This window comes from Tursiops truncatus, chromosome 19, assembly GCF_011762595.2.
Source record: "Tursiops truncatus isolate mTurTru1 chromosome 19, mTurTru1.mat.Y, whole genome shotgun sequence".
Lineage (NCBI taxonomy): Eukaryota > Metazoa > Chordata > Mammalia > Artiodactyla > Delphinidae > Tursiops > Tursiops truncatus.
In genome coordinates this window covers 40,774,005-40,798,111 of record NC_047052.1, presented here as the reverse complement: position 1 = coordinate 40,798,111, position 24,107 = coordinate 40,774,005, and the positions used below count along the sequence as shown (strand labels likewise).

Below are 24,107 nucleotides of genomic sequence, written 5' to 3'. Positions count from 1 at the left end.
AAAGTCATATCCATTAAGTAAGGAAAGTGTCCATGTGTTATTCTCAGAATTTTCGGTCCTCTGCTGTCATTCCTTCTAGAAATCCCACTCAGATACGAGACCTCAAATTGACCCTCAAATTCTCTTTTCCCCCCCATTTCCATCTCTTTGTCTTTGTGTTCTACTTTCTGATTGTTAACTTCTATCTTACCTCTCATATCTACTGTTTTTTTTTATTTCTGTAGCATTTTTAATTTCTAAGAGTCCTTTTTATCTGACTGTTCCTTTTGTTTTTAGTAGCACCCTATTATTGTTAAATCCAAGCAATATCTTCTCTTACCTCTGAGGATATCTATTTTCTAATGTTTTCTTCCACTCCTTACATTGTTTGTTTCTTTCAGAGTTTGTTTTGGTCTTTTTTTTTTTTTTTTCCCCTAGGTTAAGGCTTTCTTCCAATGTCCAAGGATCCCTGATGTCTGCTCACATGAAGGACACTGAAAGCTGACTATATCCGCAGGCAGGGCAGAGCTCATCACCATGTGAGCGTCACATCACTGCAAGGAGACAGGCAGCGAGCATGCATTTTTACTGAGAGGATTCGAAAACAGCATCACCGCAAGGTCATTCTCTAGGGCCATTCGGTTTCTCCAAACAGAGCCTCCAATCTCGTTCCTGAGAAACTGGCTGAAGATGTTCAGGAAACAAGGCAGGAAGTTCACTGCCCTCCCCGTGTCACTCCTTCCTCAGGTGGTCAGCCATCCTGGCTGCTTCTTTTCCATCTTCCAAAAGCCTGTAGAAATTTCTTGTCCAATAAAGGCTCCGCTCTCATTCTATTCATCCTTGTAGTTTTTTTGTTTTTACTTTTTTTCAATATCAAGAGGGAAGTAGATAAAGATTTATGATCTAAACTGATGAGTGAAACCACAGGTCTATAACACAATTCTGAAAAGAATACTAAGAAGTACATTCTAACTGCCCTGACTACTTGTGCCCCTTCTAAGCCCCTTTTCAGAGGCGCATTTGAAAACTTATTTCAGAAAAGCACTTAGGTTTCTCCACAAAAGAATTATTCACTTATAAGAAGTTAACCTCGACTTTAAGAATAAATGAGAAATTAATAATAAAATCTTAAAAGAAAATTTCAAAAGCAAAGAAATTATATAAATGCAAACTTAAAACTGTTTTATTAAAAATCTTTCTATGTTAGGGCAGGTCAGTCCTCCTTCACAAGCCTGGTCTGAGCCCCGTCACCTTTTTCAGGTCTGCCGAGAGTGGCGCCGTGTTGATGGACAAGCAGGGCTCGACCCTGGTCCGCAGAACGACCAAGGGCTGCCGGGAGCCCGACTTCAGCTTCTGCAACTAAGAACACAGATGTCAGATGGCTCTGCCCTGTGGTGTTAGCACAGAATACCAAGAACTTTATGGAAATAAAGAAGCTATAAGAGTTTGGTTTCCAAGTAAAACCCTAAGTTTATATGCTTATAAAAACCCACCAAAATTACCAAAATAAAAGGAAGATTATCCATTACCCAAAAGAGCCATGTCTCTAAAGCAATAATTCATTAGATAATTTCTAAAAGGATATCTTCAGGTAAAGTCCTCCATGCAAGGAGTTTCTCTTCATATCTCAAATCTTGAGGGAGGAAAGGGAAGGATTTAAAGAGTAAACAGCTTTCTCTTGCGGGTGTTTGCCATACCTGCTGCAGATCAGAGATTCCATCGGCTCTCAAATGATCAGGATTTAGAAACTGCAATAATCTGTAAAATAAAAGGATAATTTGAAGAAGAAAGGAGTGTTTATATTTCTTCAGTTGAGCTACTATTCTAATTCTTCCTCGACAGAGGTAAAATGAACTCTGCCTCCCAAGGCATGGCTATGACATTCCTGCTTGTTCTGTTCTGCCTTGTCTATTGCTACATAAGGGGCCATGGGGTCTTGCCAGTCTCATGCTTGCCCCCTCTCCCTCCCCCACTGGGCCCTGCTCTGTGGACACAGCACTGCCAATCCCAGGACCACTTGCTCTGGACATGGAGAAAGACTGCATGATCACTAGGTCATCTCATGTTTCTTCTAAGAAACCCACTGCCTCCTTCCTTTTTTTGCTGTTCGATCTTTCATCACTTCAAGGTTCCCTGGAACCCACCACAGACTGATGGAATAACTGATGTCCTTTCACCAGTGGGTTCTAAGTAAAGGGCATGTAGCTTAAAGAAATGAGCTGCATGGATAACCAAGGTCTTTGGTTCCAAGGAAAATAACCTGCTATAGCACCACAACTTTCAGGTATTAGGTGGAGGGATGCCTGGGTAAGAGGATGTCAACTCTGGTACATTAACAGCCACCCACAGATCCACGGGCTCCATGGCGGCCTTCAGAGCCCTCGGCCCTGGACACGGTGAGGACCTCCTGCTGGGCAAGGGGACATCACAGGGCCACAGAGTGGCCTCTGGGAAGTCGGGGCACCAAAATGGCTGTAGGGTCAACACGCTCTCCCCAGTCATCTCAGGCCAGTTAGTGGAGGCAGTACAACCCACCCACTTCTGAACTGTCTCAAACACTTTGTCACTCTGGTGGTTTTAGAGAAGCCACAGTTACTGGGAACGTAAGAGCGTTTTTAAGCTAGTAGGGTAAGAAATCATAAAAATGGGTAGGAAAATATTTAGTGGACTAAACAAGTATAAAATGAAGTGATCGCTCTATTGTTAACACCTTGTAAGTGAATACTTTGTGAATCTGGCAGGACAAAAAAAACCCCAAAAATCCTGAAGTTCTACACTGCAAATAATTAAACAGTTTCTCCAGCAGGTGGTAGATCTATTTAACGTCAAAAAACTGGGAAGAAAGCAAGCACCAACCCATATAAAATCTACAGCCCCAAAATATCGACTATATATAATTTGTTTCATAAAACTGTTCACCTGACAAGAGAATCAGGAACAGGAGGTAGAGAATGACTATTTACAGTGGAACAAAGCTTTAAACAGAAAAATCTACTCTAGCAAATGGAAAAGAAAAAACGTGTGTGTGTATATATTTATTTACTTTATGAGAATGCAGGTTTGAAATTAATAATAAAATCATATTTTCAATTCTTCCTGCTTATACTGTTGTTTACAATTATTTCAAGTAAAAATTTAGGCCAAGAAAAAAATCCGTACTTCACACAGACGTTCTTCTCATTGTGTCCTTTCTTCTCAGCCAATCTAAGTGGTTTCTCATTTGACTTCTGACATAAAGCACTAGAAATCAAAAACTTTTATTAAAATTTCTGAACCCATTTATCCCCAAGCTCAAAATACCGTCATTTTCTGGGAGACAATTTAAGAAGTTCCACTGGAATAAGGTGATCAACTTCAGTAAATTCTGTGAGAACTGAAACTGAGTCCTTTGAGTATGAGAACCATTTTGACAGTCCTGGGCTGCCAAGAGCGAGCAAGCCCACTACATCCTCTCTTCCTTACTGATTACAACTAGAAACTTGGGACGAAGTACGCAACTACAGCGGAGAGAAGTCAAAACGTGAAAAGCCACCAGAGCTATGGAGAGTTTCCTGGCTTTCCCTTGGTGTTGAGCTGAGGGCAGCCTGAGTTGCAGAATGGCGTAGAAGATGCAGACATCAAAAACCCTGAGAGAAACTGTCTACCGTCAACCCTTAGTATCTACAGGGGACTGGTTCCAGGAGCCCTGCGGATACCGAGATCCACGGATGCTCATATAAGATGGTGTAGTACAGTCAGCCCTCCGTACCCAAGGGACCTTTGTCAGTGCGGATGCAGGAGCTGTGAATAAGGAGGGCCGACTGTATTTCAAGCCAGAGAACAGGGAAGGGCCTTAAACCAGAGGATGTAAGGAATCCCGACTTCTCTCTTCTCTTCCTCTCCTGGCCCTGCCCCAAGGGCAGCTCTGATCACGGAGCTGCATGCTGCAGTGGTAACGGCAGTGCGGTCACTTAAAACCCTGAGAGAAAACTTCTCCCTCCCTCTAAGGAACCAGGAAATAGGGACCCAGTAGTCTAAAGACTGTACAAGGAAAATCCCCCTCATTTTTCCTCTCTTATTTCTATTGCTATTTTATTACACAAGCAGCCCCAATCACACAGAACTGCATGGTGGCTTCTCCACAAGAAACCATCTACCTGGTCAGAGGAACAGAGAGAGAGCATCTAGAAAATGGCGAATGTGAGGAAAATCCTGGGGAAAAAAAAAAGAGATAGAGAGCTGGGTGGCGGGGGGGGGGGGGGGAAACCCTTATTTCTTTTTATGGCCCCAAAAGAAGTCCCACGCTCACCCCAAGTTGAGCATATTCAGAACAGACCCAAAGCAGTGTACCAAAGACTTAGAAACAGGGCCACAATCACCACCCATGGCAAGTAAGACAGAGTTTGAGGTCTGAACCTTAAGGAAGCGATGACTTCCTGCTAAAACAAACAACAAAAACAACAAAGTCAACAGCCTCCAGAGGATTCTAAACCAGAGTCTCCTACCATAATATTCAAAATATCCAGGATGCAATCCAAAATTACTTGACATACAAAGAATCAGGAAAATCAGACACACTGTAGAGGGAGAAGATAATCAACAGGTGCCAACCCCAGCACAGCTCAGAAGTGTGAATTATCAAGCAGCTCTTATAACCATGCTCCATAAGAAAAGGAAAGGGGAGCACTATTGAACGCTCCTTTCTTCTCAGCAAAAAAAAATACAGATTAGAAAAAAATTAAATAAAAATTTTATTTAATTATAAAATATAATACATCAAATAAAGAATTCACTGGATGGGCTTAGTAGCAAAATGGAGATGACAGAAGAGTCAATTAAACATAGATCAGCAGAATTAGTAATATGACAAACAGCAAGAAGAAAAGGTTGCAAAAATGAACAGACCCTCAGGGACATTTGTCTCATAAGAGTCTCAAAAGGAGAGGAGAAAGAGATGAGTGCAGAAAAAATATTTGTAGAATAACATCTGAATACTTACCCAATTTGATGAAAGACAGAAACCTACAAATGAAGAACCCTAATGATCCCCAAGCATAAGAAACGTGAGCAAAACTACACCAAGACACGTGATACAATAATTAAACTGTTCAAACCAGCAATAAAGAGAACATCTTAAAAGCAGGGGAAAAAGACATGCTGCACACAGAGGAACAAAGAAAAAAGACGATGGTAGATTTTGCACTGGTAACAATATGAGCAAGCAGATGGTGGGGCAACATCTTTAAAACACAGGGGAAAAGAAATTTAAACCTTGAATTCTATCCTTGCAAAGGTTTTGTTTTTTTTAAATGAAGCTAAAATGTTTTTTCAGACATACAAAAGCTGAAAGAATTCATCACCAGCAGACCCATAATACAAGAAATAGTAAAGGAGGTCCTTCAGGTAGAAGGAAAATGGTACCAGATGGAAATCTGCATCTACACAAAAACTGAAAAGCATGGATGGTAACTACGTGGGTAAATATATAATTTTTCTTATTATTTATTTAAATCCCTCTAAAAGAAAAATCACTGCTTAAATACAAACAATAATAGATTCCAGCATTTATAACAAATGTATAAATAAAATGTATGACAACACTAGCATAAAGTTCAGAAGGGGAGAAATGGAAGCTTCCCATTTTAAGATCTTACACTATATGTGAAATGTATAACATTACAATACATCCTTTCTGTGATCTCATTAGTATCACTGACATGGATCTTGATGAGGACAGATCCTTTGATGCTCATCTTCAAAAATATAACAGACCATTCTTTGCTTTCCACCAACTTGAACTGCCATCTGGCCCACATTTACGCATCCTTTACATCAAGACAGTGTCACTGGACCTGCCTTACAGACACAACTTTGTCTGATAAGGTAACAAGGAGACAAGAATCACTACCACTTTTTGGTCAACGGTGCTGCTAGCCAGTTGTCAAACATTTTAATTTTAAATTAATATATGTTTCATCGATATTTCCAAGGTCACTCTTTTTTTGAAATTGAATATTCTTCTATCATCAATCTTATAGAATGCTGTATAAAACAATATTATACTTAAGTCTCTAGTCAATTACACTGGTTTTCAAATCATACCTTGCTGCTGGTGTATCTGGATCGGCATACGTGGTTATGCCTCTTTTCATTGGCCAATACACTGAAGACTCAGCACACTGTAAAAAAAATTTTTTCAGAAAGAATAATTATGCTAACATGATATACATTCTTGAGGAACCAAAATTCCATGGGAGTTATTCTCATAGACAACCATCCCAGATAACATTCAGGCAACACAGATATGAAGAGACCAAGAACTGGAGAGCTGGGTGATTATGCCACTGCTATAACCACTAGATTGAAATGTCCAAATAGCGGGCAGTTGCCTTTTCATATAATCAGTAGTTAAAATGTCCTGGAATTACTTTCACCTGTCTTTTCAAAAGACCTGGAAGGACAGGTTAGACTTGACCTTAACTATCAGAGTGTCCCATAATTCCAGATTTTTACACCCTTGTTAAAATGAGAATAAATACCCAATTTTGTAGAGTGGTCAGTAAGCCAAGAACAAGGATTTGAGTTTAAAAGTGTCTCCCACTTGGAAATTTTATTTATAAGCCATGATTACTAAATCTTTATAAATTTAAGTAATTTTTTTTGTGTGTGTGTGGCGATACACGGGCCTCTCACTGTTGTGGCCTCTCCCGTTGCGGAGCACATGCTCCGGACGCGCAGGCTCAGCGGCCATGGCTCACGGGCCCAGCCGCTCCGCGGCATGTGGGATCTTCCCGGACCGGGGCACGAACCCACATCCCCTGCATCGGCAGGCGGACTCTCAACCACTGCGCCACCAGGGAAGCCCCAATTTAAGTAATTTTTAAGAAGTCTCTTCCGGACTCACATATTCCTTTTGGGAAACCCTTACTAGATAATACATGCATCTGCTATGAAATACATAAAATACACAATCATATACAGTGAAAATTAAGACTTCAAGAAAATTAAACCACCTAGGTTTTCTATGCCTACCTAGAGCTATCTCCTTATTTTCAACGTGGACTTCCAGAAATACTCAATGCATTTCAAGAGTATATAGTATATATAACATGGTTTTTTGTTTTTTGTTTTTTTTTTGCGGTATGTGGGCCTCTCACTGTTGTGGCCTCTCCTGTTGTGGAGCACAGGCTCCAGATGCGCAGGCTCAGCGGCCACGGCTCACGGGCCCAGCCGCTATGCGGCATGTGGGATCTTCCCAGACCGGGGCGCGAACCCATGTCCCCTGCATTGACAGGGGGACTCTCAACCACTGCGCCACCAGGGAAGTCCTGTAACATGTTTTTTAACATGAAGAATAAAGCATGCTTTTTCTTTTCACTTAGTAATATCTCTGGGAGTTAACAGTATACATTGCAGCTCATTAATTATTTCCAGTTCTCCTTCTGGCTAATCAGCAGGAATGTACTTTTATGACCCTTTGCAGTTACATGATCATATGACTTGCTTTAACCAATGATACATAATCAGAAGTGACATGTGTCACTTCTGGGTAGAAGGACTTTATAGCAGGTTCACAATTCTCTTTTCCCTTTATCCCCCGCCACTACGATTATGATGTTCTAGGTGATGAACCCAGGTCCTTGAGTAAGGATTATACGGAGCAGAGCATCCCCCCTAGCTTCAAGAACGCATATTGTATGACTGCAAAACAAAGTTTTTTTGTGTTAAGCTACTAAAGTTAAACAACAACAACAACAAAAAGAACAAGGACTTGACAAGGGAGGAGCTGGAGTTACCCTGTTCTTTTGAAACAGAGCAAACATGTAAACTTATACTTTTTCATGAATGAAACTATCATAGCCATATTTTTGGTTCCTAGTAGATTTTAAAGGAGAATATTCTAAAATGAACATTACATGAACTTTGTATTTAATGAACATTTAAAAAGACCACCTTATTTACATCTTTTAAGGAGACGCACTGTTGTTTCTTTTCTGATTTTTTTTTGGGTGAATCTCTCAATGAATCCGTATTATACTTTATAGCTGTATCTGCAAAATACAAATAGTAATAAAAATTATCTTAGAAAGTGTTATTAATAAATAGAAAATAGGACAAAAAGGATTATACTAGGGCTTCCCCGGTGGCACAGCGGTTAAGAATCCACCTGCCAATGCAGGGGACACGGGTTCGAGCCCTGGTCCGGGAAGATCCCACATGCTGCGGAGCAACTAAGCCCATGCGCCACAACTACTGAGTCTGCGCTCCAGAGCCCGCAAGCCACAACTCCTGAAGCCTGGGTGCATAGAGCCCATGCTCTGCAACGAGAAGCCACTGCAATGAGAAGCCCACTCACCGCAACCAGGAGTAGCCCCCGCTCACCACAACTAGAAAAAGCCCGCGCAGAACAACAAAGACCCAACAACACAGCACCCCCCCCCAAAAAAAAACCTTAAAAAAAAAAAAAGGATTATACTAAAAAAAAGTACTATTGTAAAACCTTAATATATAAAATTGTTATGGAATAGGATTTTGTGTTATACTTTACTTGAGGGGATTAAATTTAAAAATCTTGTTTCAACCTTATTATTAAAAAATGTTTTATAAATTCCTTTAATGGCTAAAAATTAACCATAATTTATTTTCCCAACTTGGCAGAATCTATTTTGCAAAGGTCACAACATGACTCCCAACAGATGCTATTCTTACAATGTGATTTTCACACTTCTGCCACGGAGAGATGGGCTCATACTCCTTTCCCGACTGCCTGGGTGGGCTTGTAAACATGGAAGGGGTGTTATGTGACTTCCAAAGCTAGATCACAAAAACGTCACATACTTATGACTTGCTCTCTTTGATGCTCACTTCTGAAGCCCAGCCGTCACGTTGTGAGGAAGCCCAAGCAACCACATGGAAAGGCCACTATATGTATTTCAGATGACAGCCCCAGCTGAGACAAAGCAGACTTCAGATCAAAGAATATTATCTGAGATAAAAGGGTCATTTAATAATGACGCAGATCAATTCATCAAGAGGACATAAAAGTTCTAAACTTTCACGTACCTAAGTAACAGCCTCGAAATACATGAAACAGAAACTGATAGAATTGAAAGGAGACAAAAATAAAACAATTGCAAAGTTGGAGATATCAACATCCGTCCTTCAGTAGTTGATAGATGGGTTGACAAAAAAAAAATTAATAAAGACGGAGAAGACCTGAACAACACTATCAACCAACATGACGTAACTGACCTTTATGTAACGCTCTCCCCAACAATAGCAGAACATACATTCTTTTCAAGTACACACACAGCCTTTTCCAAGTGAGACCATATTCTGGGTCATAATACACGTTTAATAAATTTTAAAAGATTCAAGTCAGGGCTTCCCTGGTGGCACAGTGGTTGAGAGTCCACCTGCCGATGCAGGGGACACGGGTTTGTGCCCCGGTCTGGGAAGATCCCACATGCCGCGGAGCGGCTGGGCCCGTGAGCCACGGCCGCTGAGCCTGCGCTCCGCAACGGGAGAGGCCACAACAGTGAGAGGCCTGCGTACCACACACACACAAAAAAAAAAGATTCAAGTCATACAGATATATAATACCCAAATGAGAATCTGGAACAACTTAAGGAGTCAATAAAGATAGATAATACAAGCAGGAAAAAGAAAAGCGATTAGAATCTCCATGAAGAAATAAATGCTGTAATCTTATATTTGATTATTGTTATTTGTTGTTATTGTTGTTATATGATAAGAGTTGTTATTTTTCAGTTGGATTAGCTTTTTACTTATTGTTATGATGGAGTGGTGAATTCCAAACTCCCTTTGAAATCTTACATTTCAAAACTCAATTTAACTTCCAGTTTTGATTCCAGCATGTAAGGAGTTTGGAATTCACCACTCCATCATAACAATAAGTAAAAAGCTAATCCAACTGAAAAATAACAACTCTTATTAGATCTGACCTAAAAAATGAGGTTGCAGGGCAAACCTCTTCCCCCACAACTGGAGAGACAGACGCGGGAGACAGAGAATCACAACTGATGTGAGCAGAAATCTCCACAGGAACCTGCACTGGAGCAGGAAAAATCTGAACTGTAATTGACCACTTCCTGGAAGCTCAGGGTGGGAAAGTAAGTTAACAATTCCAGGAGGCCCCCAACACTTCTGTGAATCTTACCTAGTGGAACTCTACCAGGTTCTCACAGTGAAGATCATATAAAAATCCCCTTGGGGCTGCCAGTAAGGGAGGGGAAAATTAACCAATTTGAAATATGTCAGCACATTCTGTTCTCAACAAGGCTGGGCCTCAGGGAGAAACTAACCAGAGCCTAAACTACTGGGGCTTTACCAGAGATTAATCGCCTTGGGGGAGGGGAAATACCCCACTCTATCTATCTACCCCCTCCAGCCATCCTGTCCCCCCTAAAGCAGGAGAGGTGGAGGACTGAAAAGCACATGTGAAGGTCACAGCCCAGGGGCACAGGCTCCCAAAGATGGAGATCTAATCGTAGCATTATAGACCGCTTACCCTCCCTCTACATCTTACAACCCTATCTTTAAAGGCCTACTTTTCACCCAGTATATCATGTCTGGTTTTAAACAAAAAAATAAATTACAAGGCATACCGAAAAGCAAAACAGGTGACAGTTTGAAGACATAGGGCAAATCAGAACCAGAGTCAGACACAGCAGGGCTGCTGAAATTATTACACCAGAAATTTAGTACAACTATGATTAATATGCCAAGGGCTCTAAAGAAAAAGTAAACAATATGCAAGAACAGATGGGTAATATAAACAGAGACGTGGAAATTCTAAGAAGAATCAAGGAGAAACGCTAGAGATCAAAAACACTAACAGAAATGAAGAATGCCTTTGATGGGCTTATTAGTAGACTGGACTCATCTGTGGAAAGAATATTTGAGCTTGAGGATATGCACATTAGAGAAGGAATAAATGAAGGCAAATTAAAAATTGTTTTTTGAAAATAGATGTAATAGATAAGTTTGTTCAAAATAATAGTGACACTGTATTTAATTACTTATGCATATACATATAGAAATATATAAATATACATAAATTACACACACGCCTATGTACACTTATGAATGCATGAAATGAATAACAACGATACAATGGACAGGAGGGAGGAATTAGGAATACTTTGTTATTATAAGGTACTACATTACCCGTAAAGAGGTACAGTGTTATTTGAAAGTGGACTTGGATTGGTTGTAAATGTATATTACAAAATCTAAGGCAACCATTCAGAAAAGTGAAAAAAGAAGTAAAACTGATATGCTAAAAAAGAAAACAGAATCACATGAAATGCTAAATTAAAGCTACAAATGACAAAAAGTGGAAGACAAGAACAAAAAACAAAGGCAATGAACAGAAAATAGTAACAAGTTTGGCAGATTTTAATCCAACTAAATCAATAATCACCTTAAACGGTATTGGTCTAAATATACCAAATAAAAGACAGAGATTGATATAAATCCTAGCAATGTTTTCTTAGGTCAGTCTCCCAAGGCAAAGGAAACAAAAGCAAAAGTAAACAAATGGGACCTAATTAAACTTACAAGCTTCTGCACAGCAAAGGAAACCATCAACAAAACAAAAGACAACCTACAGACTGGAGAAAATACTTGCAAACAACATGACTGATAAGGGCTTAATTTCAAAAATATACGAACAGCTCATACAATTCAACATCAAAAAACAAACATACCAATTAAAAACTGGGCAGGGCTTCCCTGGTGGCGCAGTGGTTGAGAGTCCACCTGCCGATGCAGGGGACACAGGTTCGTACCCCGGTCCGGGAAGATCCCACATGCCACGGAGCGGCTGGGCCCGTGAGCCATGGCCGCTGAGCCTGCGCGTCCGGAGCCTGTGCTCCGCAACGGGAGAGGCCACGACAGTGAGAGGCCCGCGTATCGCAAAAAAACAAAAACAAAAACAAAAACAAAAAATGGGCAGAAGACCTAAAGAGACTCTTCTCCAAAGAAGACATACAGATGGCCAACAGACACATGAAAAGATGCTCAACATCACTAATCATCAGAGAAATGCATATCAAAAGCACAATGAGGGACTTCCCTAGTGGTGCAGTGGTTAAGAATCCGCCTGCCAATGCAGGGCACACAGGTGTGATCCCTGGTCCGGGAAGATCCCACATGCCATGGAGCAACTAAGCCCGTGCGCCACAACTACTGAAGCCTGTGCACCTAGAGCCCATGCTCCGCAACAAGAGAAGCCACCTCAAAGAGAAGCCCATGCACCAGGACAAAGAGTAGCCCCTGCTTGAAACAACTAGAGAAAGCCCACGCATAGCAACAAAGACCCAACACAGCCAAAAAAAAAAAAAAAAAAGCACAATGAGATATCACCTCACACCTGTCAGAATGGCCATCATTAAAAAGTCCAGAAACAATAAATGCTGGAGAGGGTGTGGAGAAAAGGGAATTCTCCTACACCGTTGGTGGGAATGTAAATTGGTACAACCACTATGGAGAACAGTATGGAGGTTCCTTAAAACACTAAAAACAGAGTTACCATATGATCCTGCAATCCTACCCTTGGGTGTGTATCTGGAGAAAACCCTAATTCGAAAAGATACATGCACCCCAATGTTCATAGCAGCATTATTTACAATAGCCAAGACATGGAAGCAACCTGAATGTCCACTGACAGATGAATGGATAAAGAAGATGGGCTACATATATACAATGGAATACTACTCAGCCATAAAAAAAAATGAAGTAATGCCATTTGTAGCAACATGGATGGACCTAGAGATTATCATACTAAGTGAAGTCATGCAGAGAAAGACAAATATCATATATCACTTATATGTGGAATCTCAAATATGATAAATGAACTTATTTACAAGACAGAAACAGTCTGACAGACATAGAAAACAAACTTATTGTTACCAAAGGGGAAAGGGGGAGGGAGGGATAAATTAGGAGTTTGGGAGCAGCAGATATAAACTACTATATATAAAATAAACAGGGAACTCCCTGGAAGTCCAGTGGTTAGGACTCTGCTCTTCCACTGCAGGGGGTACGAGTTTGATCCCTGGTCAGGAAACTAAGGTCCTGCAAGCCTTGTGGCATGCCCCCCCCCCCAAAAAAATAGATAAACAATGAGGTCCTACTGTATAGCACAATACAGTAGTCGATATTTCATTTTTGAATTTGTCTCCTAAGGCAAAGGAAACAAACAGTTTTTAATATATATAACCAAAAATAGAACTACCATATGATCCAGCAATTCCACTCCTGGGTATATATCCAAAGAAAACAAAAACACTCAGTTGAAAAGAAACATGCACCCCAATGTTCACAGCAGCATTATTCACAACAGTCAGGATACGGATGCAACCTAAGTGTTCATAAACAGATGAATAAAGGAAGTGTGGTGTATATGTGTGTGTGTGTGTGTACATACATACACACACACACACACACACACACACATATACACACAATGGAATATTACTCAGCCATAAAAAGAATGAAAATTTGCCATCTGCAGCAACATGGATGGATTTATGCTTAGTGAAATAAGTTAGACAGGGAAAGACAAATACTATATTATATCACTTATATGTGGAATCTAAAAAAATAAAATTAGTGAACATAACAGAAAAGAAAGAGACTCACAGATACAGAGAACAAACTAGTGGTTATCAGTGGTGAGAGGGAAGTGAGGGGGGTACAAGAAAAAAGGTAGTGTATTAAGAGGTACAAACTACTACATAAAAAATAAATAAGCTACAAGGATATGTTGTACAGCACAGGGAATACAGCCAATATTTTATAATTACTATAAATGGAGTATAAACTTTAAAACTTGTGAATCACTATGTTGTACACTAGAAACTTATATGTATTGTACATCAACTAACTATACCTCGATAAAAAAATTTACAGCTTAAAAAAAAAGCTGAACTAGCTGTATTAATTTCAGACAGAGTAGACTTCAGAACAAGGAAAATTATGGATAGAAGCAGTATATAATAATAAAGGACCCAGGGACCTCCCTGGTGGTGCAGTGGTTAAGACTCTGTGCCCCCAGTGCAGGGAGGGCTGGGGTTTGATCCCTGGTCAGGGAACTAGATCTCACATCCATGCAGCAACTAAGTTCACATGCCACAACTAAGCCTGTGTGCCACAACTAAGGAGCCCTTGAGCCACAATTAAGGAGCCCGCCTGCTGCAACTAAGAAGCCCTTGTGCCGCAACTAAGAAGCCCTTGAGCCACCACTAAGGAGCCCGCCTGCTGCAACTAAGACCCAGCGCAACCAAATAAATAAATAAATAAAATAATAAAGGACCCAATTCTTCAAAAAGACATTACAGACCTTAATGTGTATGTGCTTAACAACAGAGCATCAAAATATGTGAGGCAAAAACTGATAGAATTGCAAGGAGAAATAGATGAGAACACTGTTACAGCTGGAGACATCAACACCCCTCTATCAAAAATGAACAGATCCAGCAGGCAGAAAATCAGTTAAGAGTACATTTGAATTCAATAGCACCACCTATCAACTGGTCTTAATTGATATCTAGACTACTTCATCCTACAGCAGATTATACCTTCTTCTCAAGCTCAAATGGAACTTACACCAAGACAGACCACATAAAACACACCTAAATAAACTTAAAAGAACAGAAATTGTACAATGTATGCTCTCAGACCAGAACGGAATTAAACTAACTTAATAACAAAAGGATAGCTGGAAAATCCCAAAATACTTGGAGATTAAACAACACACTTCTAAATAATATAGAGATCAAGAAGAAATCAAGAGAAATTTTAAAACATTTTTACCTAAATGAAAATAAAAATACAACTTATCAAAATCTGTGGGATTCAGCAAAAGCAGTAAAGAGCAACTGATATCGTTAAATGTTTATATTAGAATAGAAGAAAAATTTTTAATTAATAATATAAGTTTCCACCTTGGGAAACTAGAAAAGAACAGCAAATTAAATGTAAAGTAAGCAGAAAAAGGAATAAAAATCAGAGCAAAAATCAATGTAATTGGAAACAGGAAATCATCTGCCACAATTGAGGATACTCTACAAAATAACTGGTCCATAATCTTTAAAAGTGTCACAGTCAGGAAAATCCAGGAAAGACTGATGACTGCTGCAGACCGAGGGAGACCGGGAATCGCACCAAGTGGTACTGAGCTGCATCTTTCTCCCACAAAGGAATTAGTGGGACAACCGGCAAAATTTCAATGGTAGCTGAGGGTTAGATGACCACAATGTATCACCGTTAATTTCTGATTTAGATGGGTTGTACTGTGAATATTTTTGAGAGTACCCTTATTTCTAAGAAAAACACACTCAAGTATTGGGGAGAGCTGGGGCGTTCCAGTCGGCAACTTATTCTCAAATGGTTTAGGATAACATCAAGTTCTCTGTAATGCTCTCCAACTTTTCTGGAAGTTTGTGATCATTTTAAATTAAAAGTTTTATTGAGGAAATGTAAGTAAACTCCGAGAAAACAGATTTTGACTCCTTTTCTGATGAATCCTAGAACAGTGCCTGACACACAGTAGGCGCTTCCTGAGTATCTGAGGACTGAAGATGTGTGGAACGGGAGTGCGAGAGCTAACCTGCCGCAGAAGTCAGGACAAGGTCTAGAATGCGTAAGCCTGGGCAGAGTAAAATAATCATAAATATTTTAAAACTTAAAGGTAACTGCCAAGATAAATAGCTAAGAAAAAATAAAAGGTTTACGTCTAGGGAGGGGCCTGGGTGAGAAGAAGCTGGACAAGAGAAAATTACTTTTCATTATAGCTTTTCCATACTATTTGACTGTTCAGCCAAGTACTGAAAAGTACTACACTTTGATTTTTGAAAAAAAGAAGGCAACTTCAAGGAGAAGTACCAAAACTTAATAAAAATATAATTGAAATAGCGCCTCACAATAATTAACAAGAAAAAGGAAATCTTTGCTTGAATAAGTAACATCTAATAATTTTGTTTCTTACATGATAATCCAGTCACATCTCACATTAGCTTTCTTTTGTTTACCATCAACCTCTTCCTTTTCAAAGATATGCAGAGTTCATTCCAACACTGATTGTAATAAAGAAAAGTAGGAAACAATTATTGCCCAGCAATCTGGGGCTACTGGAAATAATATGTCTATACAATGGAAAGCTGTACAGCGGTTAAACACGATCTAAGGGCCTGGTATTTTTCTTGCTCTTGTGGAAATGGAAAAAACACAGATGGAAATAACACATTCCCATTAGTAATGGGCTCCTTTCAGCAGAAATTCCCATCTGGGACCCCTACAGGAGGCACATCAGAATATGGGTGGGGGCCACATAGGCCAACATCGACCACACAAACTCTGCACAAGGAGAGCCCATCTGACCAACTCAGCAGGAGGGAATAAGGCCTCCCGGTGCCACACAGGAGGGAGTGGACTGACAGAGTCTCACCTCAGAGAGGTTATACTGGATGCATTTGACCTAGAAAGAAGTGAAAAACCACTACAAAGAGGTAGGTATAGTAGGATCCCATTTCTGTAAGAAACACCCTCATATCTGGAAAACTTTGCAAAAACAAACTGTAAAATTTTAATAAGTAGGTACATCAAAGGTGACAGGCTTTTTAAATTATCTGTATTTTTCTATGATGAACAACCTTACCAAGGTAATTTAAAAAATTTAAGGTGCATGGAATATTTTAGTTGACTAAAGCTTTAGTTTACTTGAGGTTTACAATGGATATATCTGAAATATCAACAGGTATACATTCACCCAATGTAAGAGTGATCACAGAGGAATCACCAGAGAGTCAGCCATGCATCAGAGTGGCTGGCATGTTTCACTCTTGCCCAACAAATCCAATTCATTAAATACTTTGGGGATATGGAATTAAAGACTAGATATGTCTGATTTCATAAATGCCTCTTATTTTTTTTAATAAATTTATTTATTTATTGCTAGCTGCGTTGGGTCGTTGCTGCACGTGGGCTTTCTCTAGTTGCTGTGGGGGGGGGCTACTCTTCACTGTGGTGCGCGGGCTTCTCACTGCGGTGGCTTCTCTTGTTGTGGAGCACGGGCTCTAGGTGCACAGTAGTTCAGTAGTTGTGGCTCACGGGCTCTAGAGCACAGGCTCAGTAGTTGTGGCTCGTGGGCTCTAGAGCGCAGGCTCAGTAGTTGTGGCGCACGGGCTTAGTTGTTCCGTGGTATGTGGGATCTTCCCGGACCAGGGCTCAAACCTGTGTCCCCCGCATTGTCAGGCAGATTCTTAACCACTGCGCCACCAGGGAAGCCCCCACCTCTTTCTTATTTCTATGTATCCTATTGCTTAAAGTAAAAATCAATCATAAATCCATATGTGTATTCTGAAGACAAATAATAATCACTGGCCTGTGGCTGGGCTGGAATAAATCAGTCCTACACATGAACAAGTGCCTGTTATGTTCTTTATGTTATGGTAAAATCCTATGGACTGCAAGGCGAATTACCTTTGTCAGCATCTACATCATAAATTGGTTCCACTAAATTAAGGGAAAAAGAGAGAGAATTACCACAGCCCTTCTAAACAACCCCTACAATCTTTAGATAGTTAAGAGTGTTCTTTTACATTGCCTATGAAATGGAGCAAAAGAGAACTCACCCAGGATCCTAGAGGTTGGCCCGAGGTCACCGACACCCTTGGGCCACGGATGCTGGAGAGACTTTGCCAGAAAAGTTAAACCACTTGACTCTGACAGAAAGAATACATTTCAGGGTTAAAGCATGAAATAAAACCCAAAACACAAAAGTGGATATAGAGAGAAACATTTGAAGTTGTTTCCATTGTCCATGACTGAATCTCCTCATATTTTCATGCTAATAAATGGCTCTTTTTTAAAGTATCTAAAACAGTAAACAAAACCTTGTTTTGATAATATCTTTAAATTACGAACATATGGACTTCTGAAAATATAACTCCATGTTAATAAGAAATTGACAATAGTTTTTTATCCTGTTCTCATAAAAACAAACGGCAGCAGCTCTTTTAGAACCTCAAAACTTGTAACAAACTCACCAGGATTAAAATTCAAATATTAAATTCAGAGTCGAAGTCTCTGCCTCCATACGGGGAAAAGTCTGTACAACAATTTATATCAATACGCTAAGATTCCTATAAATAAGACAGTTTAAGAGAAACATACTGGTGAAATCCACTCACTTTCCATCCTTTGAGAATCTTCTCCTTGCAAAAACATTGGCCAAAGAGTAAGTGCTGGATTGAGTTTACTGGAAAAGGATGCCGACTTTATATTCAATCTTGGCTTCTCTAAAGAATCAAGGTTTTTATTCTCCGTGGGTGATACATAATAAGCGAAGTTCTTTGCAACCAGATCATCGTTCACACAAACCTGTATAATTTTAAACATTTCATGAATAAGACAAATATACTCAGGTGACTGTTCAGAAAATATGCCAAACTTAACCGAAAATTTCAACCTTCAGAAAAATTATTTTATAGAACATAATTTGATAGAAATTGATGTCTTGACTTCTGCTCTAGTAACAGTGAACTAGATACTTCTGACCAACCTTCCTGGCACAAAATCTAAAAAACGTCTACTTGAAAGTGCTTGAGAACGAACATGGCTTTGCCAGGTAAAGATCTGGGAAGAGGGTGAAGACAAAACACAAATCATAAAAGAAAAAACTGATAAATTAGATTTTATCAAAATTTTAAATTTCTGCTTTTCAAAGGATACTGTAAAGGGCAAACCACAGAAAAGGAGAAAATATTTTAAAATAATATATCTGGATGGACATGTATCCAGAATACATAAAGAACTCTCAAAACTGAATATAAAGAAAACAAAACCAATTTTAAAATGGACAAAAGATACTAATGAAAATAGTATGGTATTGGCATAAAAACAGACACATAGATCAATGGAACAGAATAGACATCCCAGAAATAAACCCACACATATATGGTCAATTAAATTATGAAAAAGGAGTCAATAATATATAATGGGGAAATGACAGTCCCTTCAATAAACAGTGTTGGGAAAACTGGACAGCCACATGCAGAAGAATGAAACTGGACCACTTTCTTACACCATATACAAAAGCAAACTCAAAATGGATTAAAGACTTGAATATAAGATCTGAAACCATAAAACTCCTAGAAGAAAACACAGGTAATAAGCTCCTTGACACAAGCTCCTTGACCACTTTCTTACACCATATACAAAAGCAAACTCAAAATGGATTAAAGACTTGAATATAAGATCTGAAACCATAAAACTCCTAGAAGAAAACACAGGTGATAACCTCCTTGACACTGGTCTTGGAGATGATTTTTTGGATTTGACACCAAATGCAAAGGCAACAAAAAGCAAAAATAAACCAGTGGGACTACATCAAACTCAAATGCTTCTGCACAGCAAAGGAAAGCACCAACAAAATGAAAAGACTCTTAATGAGAGAAAATATCTACAAGTCATTTGTCTGATAAGGGGTTAATATCCAAAATACATAAAGAACTCATACAACAACAACAGCAACAAACAAACAAACCCCCAAATAATCCAACTCAAAAATGGGCAGAGGATCTGAGGATCTGAATAGACTTTTTTCCAAAGAAGACATACAGATGGCCAACAGGTACAAGGAAAGATGCTCAATATCCCTAATAATCAGGGAAATGCAAATCAAAACCACAATGAGGGGCTTTCCTGGTGGTGTAGTGGTTAGGAATCTGCCTGCCAATCTGTCCGCCTGCAGGGGACACGGGTTCGAGCCCTGGTCTGGGAAGATCCCACATGCTGTGGAGAAACTAAGCCCGTGCGCCACAACTAGAACCTGCACTCTAGAGCCTGTGAGCCACAACTACTGAAGCCCGCACACCTAGAGCCTGTGCTCCACAACAAGAGAAGCCACCGCAGTGAGAAGACCACGCGCCGCAGCGAAGAGTAGCCCCCACTCGCCACAACTAGAGAAAGCCCGCATGCAGCAACAAAAACCCAAGGCAACCAAAAATAAATAAATTAAATAAATAAATAAAAATACAGTGAGGTAACACTTCACATCTGTCAGAATGGCTGTTGTTAAAAGGAAACACCAAGTGTTGGCAAGTATGTGGAGAAAAAGGACCCCTTATGCACTGTTGGTGGGAATGTAAATTGGTATACCCTCTATGGAAAACAGCACGGAGATGCCTCTAGAAACTAAAAATAGAACTACCATACAATCTAGCAATTCCACTTCTGGCTATTTATCTGAAGAAAATGAAAACAATAACTTGAAAAGATACATGAATCCCCATGACCACTGCAACATTATTTACAATAGCCAAGTTAATGGAAATAATCTAAGCTTTCATGGGTGGATGAATGGATAAAGAAAGATGTGGTGTAAATGTAAAATAGATAGTTAGTGGGAAGCAGCCGCATAGCACAGGGAGATCAGCTTGGTGCTTTGTGACCACCTAGAGGGGTGGGATAGGGAGGGTGGCAGGGAGGGAGACCCAAGAGGGAAGAGATATGGGGACATATGTAAAACTGATTCACTTTGTTATAAAGCAGAAATTAACACACCATTGTAAAGCAATTATACTCCAATAAAGATGGTAAAAAAAATGTAGTGTATATACATATACCCAATGGAATATGATTTGGCCACAAAAAAGAACAAAATCTTTCCATTTGTGACAACACCTTAAGGACACTATGCTAAGTGAAATAAGCCAGAGAAAGACAAATGCTATATAATCTCCACTGGTATGTGGAATCTAAAACCAAAAGAAAACAAAATAAAAAAAAAAAAACCCCAAGCTCATAGATACAGAGAACAGATTGGTGGTTGCCAGAGCTGGGGTGGGGGAAAACGGGGGGAAGGTGATGAACTGGGTGAATGGAGTCAAAAGGTGAAAACTTCCAATTATAAAATAAATAAGTCACGGGCATATAACGTACAGCATGGTGGCTATAGTTAGTAATACTGTATTGCACATTTGAAAGTTACTAAGAGTAAATCTTAAAAGTTCTCATCACCAGAAGAAAATTCTGTAACGCGTGGTGATGGATGTTAACTAAACATTTTGCAATACGTATACACAAGTATTAAGTCATTGTATTGTACACTTGAAACTAATATAATGTTGTATGTCAATTATATCTCAATTTAAAAAAAGGAAAAAAAATGGGTAAAAGATCTGAATACTTCATCGAAGATATATGGATTGCAAACAGCATATGAAAAGATACTCAACATCGTAAGTCACTGGGGAAATGCAAATTTAAACTACAATGAGAGACCATGACACACCAATGAGAATGACCATAAAAGTAATGAAGAAGATGTGAAGGAACTTTAACTCTCATTGCTGATGGGACTGTAGAACGGTCAACCACTTTGGAAAACAATTTGGTAGGCTCTTAATACCTATACTATAACACTACCCAGAAGTGGGACTCCTAGGTATTTATTCAAGAAAAATGAAAGCACAGGTCCACAGGAAGACTTGTACATGAACCTTCATAGAAGTTTCATTTGTAGTTGCCCCAAAGGGGTCACAACTTAAATGTCCATCAACAAGTGAATGGATAAACACACTGTAGTATATCCAGACAATGGAAGGATATTGACAATAAAAGGATCAACGTGGATGTATCTTAAAATAATTTTGTGTGAAAGAAAACAAGCAAAAAAAAAAAAAAAGAGAGAGAGAGAGAGAGAACACGCTGGGACACATCCTTGTGCTTCCTTCGGGGCTAGAAAAGGACTGTTGACCCCATTTTTTCTTTTCTGGCAATTATGACCTCATGCGTCCACTGTAAGTTCTCTCCGCTGAGCATGCCTCTGCTCTTTTAACACCCTGAGGAAAGCAAGTTGTCATCCGAACACAGCCATACACACAGAGAAAGAAAAGCAAGAAGAAAGAAGCAGGTCAGTGGAGAACTTGTTTAAAAGATGTTTCACAAGACGGGTCCTAGAGCCAACATTCTGGCATTTTTACCAAGCTGTAAAATAAGCAATGAAAAGTCACAGGCAAAATCAACAAGAATGTGGGGGAACCCAAAACACAACCCAAAGAGTAACAAATGAACCTTCTTACAAATGAATAACACAATGACACTGAAGAGGGTAGGGAAGAAAAGAGTTAACCTAAGTAATTCTGCATCCAGGGCTGCATGCTCTAAGGCTAAAGACAAATTTCTTTTGCACAGGAATGTGGGTTAGCAAGTCTGAAATTACTCTATGTGAAGACTAGAATTAATCAAGTAACTATACTGTAGCTAACGCAGGTTTCTTACTGTCAGAGACAGGTGTTAGGAATGAGGAGAGGGGAGGGGTAGAATGAACCCTGCAGCGCTGGATTGAAATTAGAGGTACCAGAGCTCTTAATATATATACAGATGGATAGATCTAGGAATAGATGTAAATGTTTGTGTAAGTGGGTTAACGTACATACATGTCTTTCCTATCTGTCTGCTGAGAGGGCCTGCAATCAATGACACCCCAGTAGTAATAATGAGCACACCTAGTGCCCTGATCTTAATATCAGAAGACCATTCTTCAATATAAGGAACCACTTCTTGGAGAAGTGGCTGATTCTAGGGCTGGAAAAGGACAAAATTAGCCTTGGAGCATCCTGGGGTACCAGAAAGTAGGAGTTTTCAACTATGGTGGGACACACAGAAAGGACACATCAGCCACTTTGAAGAAGCTCCTAACAACTAAATCTGCAACAACTTGAGCAGGAAAATAATGATAATGGTGGATTATATCCTCAGAGTAAAATAAATATCCAAAGAGTCTATACTAAGATAAATTATTGAATCAATTAATAAATGGGAAGAAGGGTCAGCTCTTCCTCATAGATTCCAATTAAAAATGCAGAGGGCATGATGGAAATGGGCAAACACCACAGAAATAAGTTTTGCAGAGAAGAGTCATTGATGGCTATCTGCATGGTCTCAAAGTATCTCCCCATAAGATACTTAATAATTTCAAAATGGAATAAACAGTAACTCTGTTGAGGAAAAACCTAGCAGACACCACCCTAACCAGGTGATCATGATTAAGATGACAAATAATAAAACATTATCAACATCATAACCCCCGCCCTGACGTACTGAGAAGGGCATCACTTCCGTAGCATTCTTGCTAAAAGCATGCAACACCTCAAGCTAATCATGAGAAAACATCAAATAAAGCCAAATTGAGTAACATTCTACAAAATAACTGGCCAGTACTCTTCAGAAGTGTCAAGGTCTTAAAAGAGGAGGAAAGACAACTGTCACAGATTGGAGGAAACTAAGGAGACTGGACAGTCAGATGCAATGTGGGATCTGAGATCAGACCTGAAACCAGAGAGAGGAAATCAGTGGAAAAACCAGCAAAATTCAAATAAGGTCTGCAGATTTTTTTAAGTTATATTTTATCAGTGTAAATTTTCTGGTTTTAATCATTGTACTGCTTGTTTGTATGGTTAACATTAGGAGGACCCAGGTAAAGCACATACAAAAATCTCTGCACTATTTTGGCATCTCGTCTGTAAGCGTAAATTGTTCCAAAACAAAGTTTTAAAATAAATCCAGGTTTTAGATGCCCTCTGTGGGCCCTGAGCAGCCCTAGATCTGCAGCTCTATCCACCTCCATACAAGGTACAGAGCTGCTGCGTCCTCATACCACCCTTCATAAAGGGCAGCCAGCCAAAGGTGAACAGCTAATAACTGGGTGGAGGAAAGAGGGGGCTCACAGGTGAGGCCCACTTCCTTTCTACTTATGGTATCTGAATTCTTTACAGTGAGCGTATGTCCATACAATGAGAAAATTATGGAAGGGAAAAAGCAGGGAACTAAAACCACACCAAATGTGTGTATTCAAGAAAATTACATCCTCTCGTAAGAAAATAACATTTCACACTCATCACTATAGGAATAATTTCTTGTCCATTACTCAATAAAATGCTGTCTAAATAAAATACTAAAGTAATTTTTTTAAGTAATTAAAAGAAGAAAAACAGACCTGGCTAACTTCTGATCTAAGCCAGACCTTGAAAGATTAAGAAAATTTATATGCTGTGTGAATGACACTGTTTTCCTAGGTGTGTACTGTTTTAATAAGCATTTTTAATAATATTTTAATA

At 39.4% G+C, this 24,107-nt stretch overlaps 1 protein-coding gene across 7 annotated transcripts in view; it reads right to left on the bottom strand.

Moving 5' to 3' along the window:
- The window catches only part of TDRD12 (tudor domain containing 12), an 82,766-nt gene that overhangs the window by 35,498 nt on the left and 23,161 nt on the right, over window positions 1-24,107 (bottom strand). For 4 of the 7 annotated variants that reach the window (XM_073795753.1, XM_073795751.1, XM_073795749.1 and 1 more), the window contains exons 7-14: window positions 18,177-18,366; window positions 17,619-17,708; window positions 17,467-17,499; window positions 7,912-8,009; window positions 6,061-6,137; window positions 3,139-3,219; window positions 1,677-1,737; window positions 1,231-1,338 (exon numbers count right to left, since the gene is read on the bottom strand). In XM_073795753.1, the coding sequence (XP_073651854.1) occupies window positions 1,231-1,338; window positions 1,677-1,737; window positions 3,139-3,219; window positions 6,061-6,137; window positions 7,912-8,009; window positions 17,467-17,499; window positions 17,619-17,708; window positions 18,177-18,366 (738 nt within the window). The remainder of the gene's footprint in view (window positions 1-1,230; window positions 1,339-1,676; window positions 1,738-3,138; window positions 3,220-6,060; window positions 6,138-7,911; window positions 8,010-17,466; window positions 17,500-17,618; window positions 17,709-18,176; window positions 18,367-24,107) is intronic. The other 3 variants (XM_019941001.3, XM_073795752.1, XM_073795754.1) reach the window with 2 other exon arrangements.